At 45.9% G+C, this 12,883-nt stretch overlaps 2 protein-coding genes across 2 annotated transcripts in view; one reads left to right on the plus strand and one right to left on the minus strand.

Moving 5' to 3' along the window:
• The first annotated feature begins 83 nt into the window (after window positions 1-83).
• On the plus strand, window positions 84-4,819 carry eif3s6ip (eukaryotic translation initiation factor 3, subunit 6 interacting protein). The gene is made up of 15 exons (XM_037464976.2): window positions 84-242; window positions 557-617; window positions 697-907; window positions 1,001-1,080; window positions 1,252-1,313; window positions 1,398-1,467; window positions 1,569-1,642; window positions 1,931-2,102; window positions 2,321-2,475; window positions 2,627-2,797; window positions 2,900-3,033; window positions 3,214-3,387; window positions 3,603-3,792; window positions 4,401-4,481; window positions 4,652-4,819. Exons 1-15 carry the CDS (start codon window positions 219-221, stop codon window positions 4,712-4,714), a joined length of 1,722 nt encoding a protein of 573 aa, XP_037320873.1. The 5' UTR covers window positions 84-218; the 3' UTR covers window positions 4,715-4,819.
• Window positions 4,820-5,212: 393 nt separating this feature from the next.
• The window catches only part of cdh23 (cadherin-related 23), a 139,697-nt gene continuing 132,026 nt past the window's right edge, over window positions 5,213-12,883 (minus strand). Inside the window, exons 51-69 of the mRNA XM_037464975.2 lie at window positions 12,471-12,608; window positions 12,098-12,217; window positions 11,675-11,852; window positions 11,354-11,565; window positions 10,789-10,983; window positions 10,592-10,705; window positions 10,345-10,474; window positions 9,830-10,093; window positions 9,591-9,752; window positions 9,077-9,333; window positions 8,877-8,974; window positions 8,656-8,776; window positions 8,486-8,565; window positions 8,276-8,316; window positions 8,072-8,132; window positions 7,641-7,770; window positions 7,395-7,514; window positions 7,024-7,134; window positions 5,213-6,557 (exon numbers count right to left, since the gene is read on the minus strand). Coding sequence (XP_037320872.2) covers window positions 6,216-6,557; window positions 7,024-7,134; window positions 7,395-7,514; window positions 7,641-7,770; window positions 8,072-8,132; window positions 8,276-8,316; window positions 8,486-8,565; window positions 8,656-8,776; window positions 8,877-8,974; window positions 9,077-9,333; window positions 9,591-9,752; window positions 9,830-10,093; window positions 10,345-10,474; window positions 10,592-10,705; window positions 10,789-10,983; window positions 11,354-11,565; window positions 11,675-11,852; window positions 12,098-12,217; window positions 12,471-12,608 — 2,874 coding nt within the window. The 3' untranslated portion in view covers window positions 5,213-6,215. The remainder of the gene's footprint in view (window positions 6,558-7,023; window positions 7,135-7,394; window positions 7,515-7,640; window positions 7,771-8,071; window positions 8,133-8,275; window positions 8,317-8,485; window positions 8,566-8,655; window positions 8,777-8,876; window positions 8,975-9,076; window positions 9,334-9,590; window positions 9,753-9,829; window positions 10,094-10,344; window positions 10,475-10,591; window positions 10,706-10,788; window positions 10,984-11,353; window positions 11,566-11,674; window positions 11,853-12,097; window positions 12,218-12,470; window positions 12,609-12,883) is intronic.

Raw genomic sequence — 12,883 nt, forward strand, 5'->3', positions numbered from 1 at the left:
CTCCAACACTTCACTACGAATATTTGGCCAGTATCGAGGTTATTATAAGACTCCATTTCCCACAATGCCTCGTTTTGTCGTTTGTCACGCGTCATAGCTTGTTCTTTCCGCCGACCTACTTCTCCCAGTCGCCAGCTGCGTGGTTTAGCTGCGTGCTAACGGAGTACATATTCTCGTTATTCCCTCCAGTGTATGAGCTTGGGATAATAACTAACACCATGTCCTACCAGGAAGAGGAAGAAGTGAGTCCACCTTGTTTTTTTTTTCCATGGATCGATTTGCTTTCGTGTTAGAAACAGTGGCACGCTCGGTAGTGTTAGCCTAGCTAGCTAGCTAGCTAGCAGTCCTCCTCGGCTCCTCAATAGCTTTCGATGAGCCAGCATGATGGTAGCTAACTGTTAGTAGCCCTGTTTCTACAGAGAATACAACCATACGACATTTCTTTAACGTTATGCACTTCGTTTGGAGTACAAGATAAGCGTTGGAGGAAAGTAAGCTAGCGTAAACCATGACAGTCGGGTTGACATATTATCTGCTTAAACCCCAATTTCCTCAGTCCTCCGTTCCCGCACAGTACGACCCGTACGCCTTCCAAAACGACGGCGACCTGCACACCGGTTAGTAAACACGTGACTCCATCTAAATGTATGAGATAACCCGTCACACTCCACGCCTCACCCTCCCATCTCCTTGCAGGTGACCCTAAAGTAGACCTGGCCTATGAGAGGCAGTACGAGCAGCAGACCTACAGCGTCATCCCCGAGGTGATCAAGAACTTCCTGCAGTATTTCCACAAAACCACCTCTGACTTAATCGACCAGAAGGTTTATGAGCTGCAGTCCAACGGAGTGTCCAGTGAGAGCATTGAGCAGAAGATCTATGAGATCCAGGACGTGTACGAGAACAGGTAAAGTTGAAGAAACCTTCTCCTCTTAGCAGATACTTTAAAGGTGTGTCTGTCTGATGAGCATCTCACCTTTCCTTTTGTGGCCCTGTTCAGCTGGAATAAGTTGACCGACCGTTTCTTCAAGAACTCTCCATGGCCAGAGGCGGAGGCCATTGCAACACTCGTTGGAAACGGTGAGTTTATCAGCCACCCCCCCCCCCCCCAAAAAGACCCGATTCCCGATGTGATTTTTGTCAGAGTGTTTACTGCGCTACTGATTCACAGGCCTATTCTCTTATGCCCGATTTCCAACGAGTGAGTTCATCGTTCTCCAGCGTTCATTGTTTACTTGTTATCTCCCCTAGATGCTGTGTTCCTCATCCTCTATAAGGAACTGTACTACAGACATATTTACGCTAAAGTCAGCGTGAGTAAATCTCGATTACTGGACAGAATGCGTGAAAACTTCTTGAGCATTTTGTCGTTATAAATTTTTCTTTCTTTTATTCAGGGTGGACCAACTTTGGACCAGAGATTTGAGTCGTATTACAATTATTGCAACCTCTTCAATTACATTCTCAGTAAGTCACCAGAAAAGTCCTTACCGTTTCCTCTCACCTGCAATAATCTGTAAAATATCTCCCAATGAAAGACAAGTCATCTTAGAAAATTCCCAATTTAGATGCTGATGGTCCCGCCCCTTTGGAGCTGCCAAATCAGTGGCTCTGGGACATCATTGATGAGTTCATCTACCAGGTACGGTGGTGTGTATTACTTTTGTATCTTCTGTTTGTCCTTAATATGAGGACAAGCATGAGTAAACATTTCATAAAATAAAAACCAGGGATTTAATCTAATCAATCGACAGGTACCACCACGAGTTGCACATTACATTTCTTTTCTATGGTTAGGTTTTTAGTGGATATTGATATGGCTCACGTTGTTAGTGTCTCCTGTCTCACTCCCATCTATTAGCACAAAGACAGTGGGGTTAAATTGAGTTTTGAATTTCATTTGAATATCATTTCAATCTTTCCAATGCAGTTCCAGTCCTTCAGTCAGTATCGCTGTAAGACGGCCAAAAAGTCAGAGGAGGAGATTGAATTCCTGAGGAACAACCCAAAGATCTGGAACGTCCACAGTGTCCTCAATGTGCTCCACTCTCTGGTGGACAAGAGCAACATTAACCGCCAGCTTGAAATCTACACCAGCGGAGGTATAGTGGAAGGTTTATGAGATATTTGTATGTGGAGGGGGTGAAATATTGTGAACATCAATGTTTTAAATCTGGAATTTCTACATTATGCCGGTTGCTTTGTTAAAATAAGTAGTTTTTTGCTTTCGTGGTGAGAAAGTAACCGTAACTTTGAGACTTCAGTGCATTCAGTCTCTGTCTAATAAGAGTGGGCTAACATGTCATGTGTTGTGCTGAAGGAGACCCAGAGAGTGTGGCTGGAGAATACGGGCGCCACTCCCTGTACAAGATGCTGGGTTACTTCAGCTTGGTGGGGCTCCTGAGGCTCCACTCTCTGCTTGGGGATTATTACCAGGCCATCAAAGTCCTGGAGAACATTGAGCTCAACAAGAAGGTAAAGCGGCACGCTTCCCTACTTCTAATAATGAAACAAACCAACATGCCAAGACCTGTACTCTCCTCTTGTGGATGTATATCCAGTTGGTTTTTAGTCTGCGTCTTCTCTCTACTCTAATCCCATGAGATATTTGTTTCTTGTCTTTCAGAGTATGTATTCCCGTGTACCCGAGTGCCAGATCACTACATATTACTATGTGGGTTTTGCCTACCTGATGATGAGGCGCTACCAGGATGCAATTAGAGTCTTTGCCAACATCCTGCTCTACATCCAGAGGACAAGGAACATGTTCCAAAGGTCGACTTATAAATACGAGATGGTCAGTGAACGTGTGATTAATAAGCATCTGACATTTTCATTCAGATGATCAAGCACTTAGGTCGACACGGGGGCCATAATACTATGTATACATGTTGTTCAGGTTAACAAACAGAATGAGCAGATGCACGGCCTGCTGGCCATCGCCCTCACCATGTACCCGATGCGCATCGATGAGAGCATCCACACCCAGCTGAGGGAGAAGTACGGAGACAAGATGCTGCGCATGCAGAAAGGGTAAGAACAAAGTCATCTGCACGCAAGTCTTTTTTTGCCTCTTGAATGTTATGTAATGAACAGAATAACACATATATCTCTGCCGGTGTGTCTGAACATTGGGCCAGGAAATGGTTTATAAACTGTGGCACCTGTCAGCGAGATGTCTCAGTTGACACAAATTGTCTTTTTCCATGTCAGAGACCTGCAGGTGTTTGAGGAGCTGTACAGCTTTGCCTGTCCCAAGTTCCTGTCTCCTGTGGTTCCAAACTATGACAACGTCCACCCCAACTACCACAAAGAGCCTTTCCAGCAGCAGCTGAAGGTCTTTGCAGAGGAGGTGCAGCAGCAGGCCCAGCTCTCCACCATCCGCAGGTACAGCGTACCAACTTGTGTGGTCCTGTTTGCTTTGATGCACAGTGTTAAGCCCAACCCACAGACTTTTTGATGCTTGATTATCCTGATTTGACCTGGAAAATATTTTAGTTATGTATATATTAGCTCTTGTTCTCCTGGCCCCTCAAACACAATGTCCCTAGTAGCCGCACATTGTTTGTACATCTCATCTAAGTCCCTGCGTGTGCTTGCAGCTTCTTGAAGCTCTACACCACCATGCCGGTAGCCAAGCTTGCAGGTTTCCTGGACATGACTGAGCAGGAGTTCCGTATTCAGCTGCTCGTCTTCAAGCACAAGATGAAGAACCTTGTGTGGACCAGCGGCGTTTCAGCTCTGGACGGAGAGTTCCAGTCTGCATCAGAAGTGGACTTTTACATCGACAAGGTGTGTTAAAATGTCCTATATCATGAACAGTTCAAATAGTATGTCCGGTGTACAGATGGGCCGTGGAGAAAAGCCCATGAGGTGCGTTCACACCAAACGCAACGTTTGCGTGTTTGTCAAAGCGAATACAGGTGAAGTCGCGGCAAATTCAAAAGTTGAAATATTTAGACAAAATGGCCTGTTGTCAGTGAAGTTGTGCAGACAGGCAGAATTACAAAAAATGCCATGCTATCCCCGCTGGAGAGCTATCAAACGGGCTAACGGCTAGCACCATGTCCCGCTGGAAGCGCCAGTCATCCACACGCAGTTCTTGTAGAAGTCGGTGAAATTCCAAAACACGACAGCCCTTTGTGGTCTGACATGAATAGGACCTCCAGAGTCTATAACTTCCATGGTTTGATACGTAGGAAAAACGGGTGTAAAGTTGAACTGTTTCTAGGGTGATAAGCCGCGTCGCGTCTTGTGCGAATTCACCAGAAATGGTTTCGAGAGAGTACAACCAAACGCATCTATGTTGATTCACACATGCACAAGCCCACTGAAATAATGCCAATGCATGGCACAAAATCAACAAGCTTAACAAGCCTCTCCTCTGTAACACTTCGCAGGACATGATCCACATTGCCGACACTAAAGTTGCTCGTCGCTACGGTGACTTTTTCATCAGACAGATCCACAAGTTTGAGGAGGTAAGTAGTGACAAAGGAACAGAAAGTGAATTGCTATTTAATTAATTGGATTCGATTCTTGTGGTTTAAACAATGCTGATGATAAAAATGAATCATGCACATACATACTACGTCTCAGGACTGATTACACAACTAGCTTTTTCCTCAACAAATTTTATTTCTTTCTACAGTTGAATAAGACCCTGAAAAAGATGCCAAGTGGCACCGGCACCGCTGCAGCTCGGACAGTCTGAGCAGCATGAGGAGAGACGACATCGGTGCCCCCTCAGTTTTTTGACAAATATTATTGATTAAAACTTTTCTATGTTACCCGGCAACAATAAACTGATGGAGTGGTATTCTAAAGCCCTTGATCTCTTCCTCTTCACAATAACCCAGCAGGTGGCAGCATTCACTACTGAATAACAGTTATGTAGATAAGGGAAATAATTCATGAACGTGCTGGGGTGCAATACCTACATCTAGTTTCATTCTATCAAATAGCCTTTAAACTATGTGTGTGTGCGTCCATACCTCAGCTACACAAGGTTTTTGGGATGTAAAAAAAAACAGATTTTTCTACCTCTGTCACACAATTTAACCTTTTTAGGTGGACTAAAATAACGTCACAATACAAACTTCTAATAACCTTGACAGCCTTTAAGGCTACTCAGATTTCATCGGTACTTAGTTTATTATTAATTCTGCTGACTTTGTTGTAGGTAGCTCTCCAATCATCACACTGACTGAGGTCCAAGGCCATTGCATATTTATTTTATTATCACGGATCACCCCACATTTCCCAAACACATTTCTCTGAAATGGTGTCAATGACAAAGAAATACAAACAATCTTAACACAGCACTCATCAGAAACAGCATCAGTTGTCAAATGAAGGAAAACAGAACGACATGTAACCATAGCACAATATACACATACTCCAAACATCCAAAATGATTCCCTACCTATTGTGGTAAGCCAGCCTTTTTCTTTAAAAATATTTGAATTCCATAACCTCTTCTATAAAATAAAAAAATAAAGCAAACGTTTCATTTTGAGCATGACTCATTTAGTCCCTCTGGTGGCAGTGTAAGTCTCTGTGGGCACAATGCCATCTTTAGCTCTATAAAAACAGGATAATTCATTCTTTTTTTTTAATTTCATCATTAAATCCTTGCAATTGGTTTGACTGCCTTTTATATTAAATTCATAATTAAGAAGTTTTTTTTGTTTGTTGACGCCGTCCTTCTCGTTGGAATCTTTCAGTGGTGCGTGCAGCTTCTCGGTCCACGCTAAAGATGGACCAGGGGTGAAATATTCACCGTTGTCCAGCAGACTGGAGTGTTTTTATCTTTTTGCGATGGATTAAAAAACGACCAACTACAGTTATTGAACAATTGCACAACGGCCAAAGCCCCTCTTGACTTTGGTGTCGGGTAAAACTCCACTACATGAGCATCACTGGGGGAAACAGTTCATGTCCATCTAATATAAAAAGAGTTGTACTGTCCCATCCTTACTCCTCAAACACTGAAGGCATTGCAAAAAGAAAAAAAGTCAGAGCATGAATAGGGTCATTTTTCTATGTCCTGTCGGTGGCCATCCACTGGTCTGAGTGGTTCAAGCTTCATTTTTTTGTGTCCGTGTTTGTGTGAGTGTATGCGGCCCAGGTATGACCGCACACTGGGACACGCACACCCCTCCGGGAACACACACGAGTCCTGGCTGCGCTCAGACCAGCGAGGCCTCGGCTAGTCATAACTCCGTGATCTCCAGGGGGACCTCCGACAGAGTCTTCCCGTCCTTGTGCCGGTGCATCGGGGTGGACTTGGCCGACTCGGTGCGGGCGTTGCGCTCCGAGTAGAGCCCCCCGTCAGAGTTCAGGGCCTCGAGAGAACGCGCCAGGGCCCGCTGGTCGTCCTCGGGCAGGCTGTTGAGGTCAGAGGTCAGGAGGGTACCCGTGCTGCCGTGGACCACGTGCACACCGTCGGGACCCTTCAACTCCATGGGGAGCTTGTGCTTGAAGCGCAGTGTGCCACGCCCTCCGCCCATGCCCAGCTGCTCGTCCTCGTCATCGTCCAGGTCGCTCTGGATCAGCTGCCGGGGGACGAGAAGAGGAGATTAAAGCGACTCGCTGCAAATGCATCAGGCTAACGACCATAGTGCAGCTTTGGTAAGAGGCAGACCAGTGGAAGGAAGACTTTCACGAGAGAAATGAGTTGCATCAACAACTTGGGAGAGCAGAGAAACGATAGGACAGCAGAGACGAATAAATAGGTTGAATAACAGTTCATCGCATTACGTTTTCTTAGACTGCACGGGTGGAGTTTTTAGTCTTTAGAGCTTTTCAGAAGTGATGATTGAATCATAGGTCTATGGTTGTAGTTTTATTGCTCCACTCTAAGCTTACTAAGTAAAACTCTATTTGACTCCGAGTCTGGCTCAAAGACGGCAGAAGTAGTGAGTAGGGCCCAAGTCAGAGCAGCGAGCTTCAGAAAGAGAAACCACAGGAATGCAAGATCACTCTCCGGCGGGGTTGGACCGTCAGTGTTTCCTCGCCCACCTCGGTGACTGACGAGTGATCTCCCTGACTGGTGGACACCGTGACGAGTCGGGCTGCAAAGAGCTTTTTCAGCCTCAGGTAGTCATCCAGGACCACATTGAGCAGAGAACCCTGACAGGACGGCAGTTAGGATCAAACACAGTCCATAACACCCTCCTCCTTACGCACCCTCACTGACACAGAAATCAGGGATCACAATCCACAGCAAGACCGTCTTAGGAGGTCCTGGAGGAGGTCTTAGGTCCCGCCCTCTGTCCATGTCCCCCAAGGTTTTTTGTTTTGAAGGCAGGAAGGTGATAGTACGTGACCAGCACAAAGAGGCTTTTGGATTAGGACGTCTCCCTGGACAATGTGAGATACGGGTGTCTTACCTTGATAGGCCCCTCCCTCATAATCTGGCCTAGTTTAGCAATGTTGTCGTACTCCTGAATGGCTGCCCTCAAGTAACGATCATCCTCAGGCTTCGCTTGTGGCTCTCGACCAAATGTGCCCTGTGGGAATAACACACACACACACATCATGGCGGATCTCCACCTTTGCAGTATTAAATCCTGGAAAAAAATACAACCAATCTATCTCCTTTGGAAGCTGTTGGAATATATTAAGGAGGTACTGACATGGGTGCGTGCAGGGCTGTTCCACAGGTCAGTGATCTCACTCAGGTTCTCAGGCAGGTCATCCTCGTGGTCGGCCTGGGCAGCCAGCTCCAGGTTGCGACAGAATGGGTCCAGCCACACCGGATTGGCCCTGAAGGGGCAAACTGCGTTATTCGCATCATCTACTACATGCAGATGAAGTATGACCATCAACAAAAAATAAAATCAAAATCAATTTAAAGGAACAGTGGGAGATTTTGCAGAGACTTTGATGAGAAGATCAATGGCATGTTAAAAATGTCTTGGCTATGCAGAAATTGTCTTGACAGTTAAAATACGAATACATTTGGTTTTGGTTTGATTAGTTGCATGAAAACAAAGAAATATAAAACACAAAAAACACAAAAAAGATATTCTTTGTGAATTGCTTTCAAGCAATTCTTTGATCTTACCCTTCGAAAGAGTACTTGTTAGTGTTGGGCATGTCAAGGATATCCATGAGACCCTGATTCCCTGGAAGGTGGAGGACAGATCGTTTTCAGAAAAACAGTTTAAACGACATGCTTACATTCACATCTACATTTACAGGCCATAAAAGCCACATCCTGAAGTGAACAGCTGAAGGTGCCGTCACCCTCAACAAAGCTGCTTCTCACCTGTTGATCCTGCAACAATAGCTTTCAACTTTCTCTGGTGTCTGCAACACAGGAAGAGGCTCGCGTTACAATGAGGTAAACATGTTGATGTCTTTGCTCAGAGTGTTGCATGAAATCTGGGTCCATGACTCAGCAGATTGCAAATCCCTCTACTTTGCTCCAGGTTCAAAAGAAACTCAGGTCAATGCAAAAGTGTGGAAGGGTGCTTACACTCTCTGATAATGCCAGTTCATTGTGACAAACAATACTCCTGCCAAGCACAGCAGCACAGCCAGGATGATGACGACTAGCTGTGAAAGGGAAAGAGAAGGTTAAAGGCACCGAGAGACAAAACATCTGCAACAGCCTGTGTGTTGGTGGAGGGGCCGGCGCTCGCCGACCTGTAGCGTGGTGATGTCATCAGGCAGTTTGTCAGTGACAGCAGGCTGAACGTCCACCACGTTGTATTTCCGAAAGAGGTTCCTCAGCTGCTCCTTGTTCTCATCAATCATCTGAATTACCCTACAAAGCAGAGAACAGCAGGGTAAGCTCCCACTCCCACTGTGTGTGTACAACAGTGCTCTCATGTAGCATTAGGGAAAGATTCATTGCATTCATATACCTTACAACATCAAGGATGGTGTTGCTCTGATTGTTGACAACGTGGATGAGCATGTCTGTCTTATCATAACTGACCCTGCCCTTCTTGTCCACGTGGAACTGCACCAAATGATAAATGACAAACGTTTTGAATGTTTATATACAACAAAAAATCCAAAAGCCAAATAATAATTGACCACTTTCATTGAAAAAACGTCTCACCTGTATATCATCTAAGTTGACAATTGCTCCGGTAATGTTGGAAAGAAGGTTGACGAAATCGTCCTGGTTTTCCCGGACAAAATCGGGGATCTCGTTGAACACAATCTTGACCCTCTGGTCATCCCGGAGGATGTAGATGTTCACGTTGGTGGTTGTGCTGTGGCCAGCAAAATCGCACGCCAAAATTTCTAGCTGGAAGTAGCCTGGATTGTAGGCCGTGAAGAGGTCATAGGTTCGGATGATACCATCCGTCAAACCTGTGGAGATAATGGGATAGAATGTTGTTTTGAAAAATGAACATATGGGACCGGCACTGGTGTGTGGAACCTTCTTTGTCCACGAGATTTCCAACAGAATCCACATGAAGGTGAGAAGAACTGGCTCCATAAATATACATATATATAGGTAATATTCCATCCAACATTCAACCTGATGCAATGCAAGTAGAGTGTAGATCTTGGCGAGGTGTTGAAGTAAACAGCCCATCCCAAGTGTCGCTCATGAGGAAGCTCACCGATGATGAAGATGCTGCCAACGTCCTCACTGCCATTGCTCTGTGCCTGGAAGTAGCGGATTGTGACAATATGGTATTGCACCACGCTGTTGTTTCCGATGTCGTTATCTATAGCCACGACCTTGATCAGATCCGACCCTACTTTGGCGCTTGCTGCAACCCCTGAAAGCAGAGAGAAGACGATGGTGGTTTGACATGGACCAGCGTACACATTCAGTGTGCGAGAACGCCGGCTATACCTGCAGTGTACTCCGCCTTAGTGAAGCGCGGCTTCTGGTCATTGATGTCTTCCAGTTCAATATGGACCTCCAGCAAGCTAGGGTCAGTGGCAGGGTCCAGGGCTTTGGCCCGTGCTGCCCTCTGAGCCCTGGTAGGAGTCCAGCTCCTGTTGCTGGAAGCCTTGATGATGATCGAGTAGACCGGGATTTCCTCACGGTCCAGATCCTTAAGCACCTTCAGCTCTCCATCTAAACTCAGGCCAAAGTTTCCATCACTGTTTCCTCCTGCAGGAAGAGACGGAAAGCCTTTGTGTTCAGTCACGACAGCCAGGAAGGAACCAGCTTCAAAATACATGAGAAGGACAGTGAGAGGACTTTCATCTGGACTCACAATGGCTACAAGAAAAACTCCTAATCCGCTACTGTAGATCTTTATTCAATGGATGGGTCAGCAGAAATAGTTTGACCAATGGGAAAAATATTTGCAGTACAGTTTTAACATGGACTTTAGAATCCAACTTGTTGCTCCTCTTTACCCGCAATGAAGTAGTAGACGATGGCATTGGAGCCCTCGTCTGCGTCCACTGCTCTGGTTACGTTCCCCACCACAGTGCCTGGACGGGAGTGCTCAGGCACGGCCAGCCTCTGGTAAGGCAAGCTGCCACGCTGAGGTGGACACACACACACACACAGGTAAGATCCACGACGAACCGTTACAAAGCATCTTTTGCATGAATGCACATGAACAGACATCAGGACGTTTTCACAGAGCTTCGTACTCACAGGTGGTTTAAGGAAGACGGGTTCGTTGTCGTCAATGTCGAGCAGCGCCACCTGCAGAGGCCGCGTGGTCTCGTACGGCACCGGCTGGCCCAGGTCGCGGGCCATGATGATCAGCTGAAAGAGTTGTTCTCAGTTAGAAACACACATGGCAGGAAAAAAACATGTGTACATGAACTGCGCACACACAGACCACTCACGCTGTGGAGGGCTTGTTTTTCTCGGTCCAGCTTCACTGTGGTCACGATGACTCCGGACATGGCGTCGATGTGGAAGTTTTCCCAGTCTCTGTTACCCGCTCCAGTCTGCAGGAAGCCATAGCGGACCTCTCCGTTCACTCCCTCGTCAGAGTCCGTGGCGTGCACCTCATACACGGGGAGCCCGGGGGGCTGCTCCTACATGGAGAACACTGTCATGAAATCCTTGTTTGAAGCTATCTGACATATTATGGCATTAAACAATTCCTGATTCCTGATGTCATATTGGTATTGGTCCTGATGTTGATTTTGTGAAAATGAGTAAGTAGCGGCAACATGAATTATGTCGGCGTTTTTCATAGAGAAATGTAGCGTTTGCTGCAAAGTTTCATTAAACCAATCCACTGACTCATATTCTACACACCGCAGGACTCCTTGGTGTCAAGCGTAGTGCAGTGAGTCACAGATAGTGAGCCGTATGTTGTGAGGATCGTGATTTTTAGTCGATGAGTGCAACAGCATCCGGTCAGTACTCAATATCAACACTGCGACTCATGGATACAGATACCTCTGAGATATGAATGATGGTCCCATTGGCAGGCCTGACAAACAGCGGCCGGTTGTCATTTACGTCTATGACCGTAATGATCAGGTCCGCGGTGCTCCACAGAGGAGGACGGCCCTGGTCTGTAGCCACCACAGTCAGGTTGAAATGTTCAGAGGACTGAAGCAGGCGGCGAGAACGAATGAGCCCTGTGTTTGGATCCAGGGAGAACGCATCTGAAAAGACAGACGTTTCAGGGAGCAGAAATAGATGGGGACAATTATATTTACGTACGGTCCGAATATTTATTAAGGTGAGCTGAGGCTTTTATTAGTACATCCATACCTGAGTAGAGTCCCAGCAGTCTGTAGAGTACCGCTCCGTTTTCTCCTTCATCCAGGTCGATAGCCTTCACCGTGATCACCGACGTTCCACTCGGCTCGTTCTCAAACACGCTGGTGTTGAACACTCGCTCCGTAAAGCGTGGCCGATAGTCGTTGACGTCAAGGACTGTGACCAGGACCTGAATGTTAACAACATTTCTCGCATGAGGTGGAATCCGAGGTCCCGTCGAGCACAACTCACAACATTTTGGCATAGTTATACAAAACATCGTTTATTACTATTAGATATATGATTTAAAAAATGAATCAGCAAAACTTGATTCTCCTTCAACAACACAAAACGTAAATGTGTAAGCAGTATAGATGGATAGATGGTATTTTATTTATGCTAACTTCTTGTCTCATTACAGCCAGTGAGCTCTACCTGGATAGAGTTTTCTCGTCTGTTGTTAGGGCTGCCGCCGGGGTTGTCACGGGCAACGGCGGTTAAAGTGTAGTGGTCCTTTGTCTCCCTGTCCAGAAGAGAAAGGATATAGATCTCTCCCTGACACAGGGGAGAGGGAATCATTAGGAAGGAAGTACCTGCTGGGAGGGGTGGTGGTGGTTGCACCAAGTCATCAATTTGTGACAGAAATGGAGGTCAAAGATGAAGCCTCTCTTCATTTTTAGCACCCGTTGTTTGAAACTTTTGTTTCCAAGCAAGATGACATTCAATGTCAACACCCAGCTCTGATAGAGAGCAGGGCGTATTTGTGATGGCTGTTTAAGCCCATGTGCCAGCATACAGCTTAACTCACAGTTGCTGGTTTGATGCCAAACCTGCCCTCGCCGTCCACCAGGCTGTACTCAATGACGGCAAAGAGGCCAGAGTCAGCATCTGTAGCCTTGACCCGAACTATGATGGTGCCCAGGTCCACGTTCTCAAACACAGGTTCCTGTACACACAAGGTAAAGACACAGACTAGATGTGACTCAACTCACAATATAACAATGTTTTAAATATGTGAATACGAAAATGAACTCAGAATTGAACTAATAAACTAGTAATTGAGTGCTCCACAAACAATGGCCATAGTCAAAACTAAAAAAATTTACATACATTATATAATTCATTATATTTTCCTTAACGCCTCTTTTAATATAGCATATCTGAAGAGAAGAAGCCACTTAAAACTGCTAAATTGATGTATCCTTTTTTTTAACATCATTC

Source organism: Pungitius pungitius, chromosome 13, assembly GCF_949316345.1.
Source record: "Pungitius pungitius chromosome 13, fPunPun2.1, whole genome shotgun sequence".
Taxonomy (NCBI): Eukaryota; Metazoa; Chordata; class Actinopteri; order Perciformes; family Gasterosteidae; genus Pungitius; species Pungitius pungitius.

Bases quoted from the DNA above. Each gene is read 5' to 3' on its own strand.
- eif3s6ip (XM_037464976.2), top strand. From the start codon at position 219: ATGTCCTACCAGGAAGAGGAAGAA. The intron at 243-556 runs GTGAGTCCACCT...CAATTTCCTCAG, and splicing joins CCTACCAGGAAGAGGAAGAA to TCCTCCGTTCCCGCACAGTA. The intron at 1,081-1,251 runs GTGAGTTTATCA...TATCTCCCCTAG, and splicing joins TGCAACACTCGTTGGAAACG to ATGCTGTGTTCCTCATCCTC.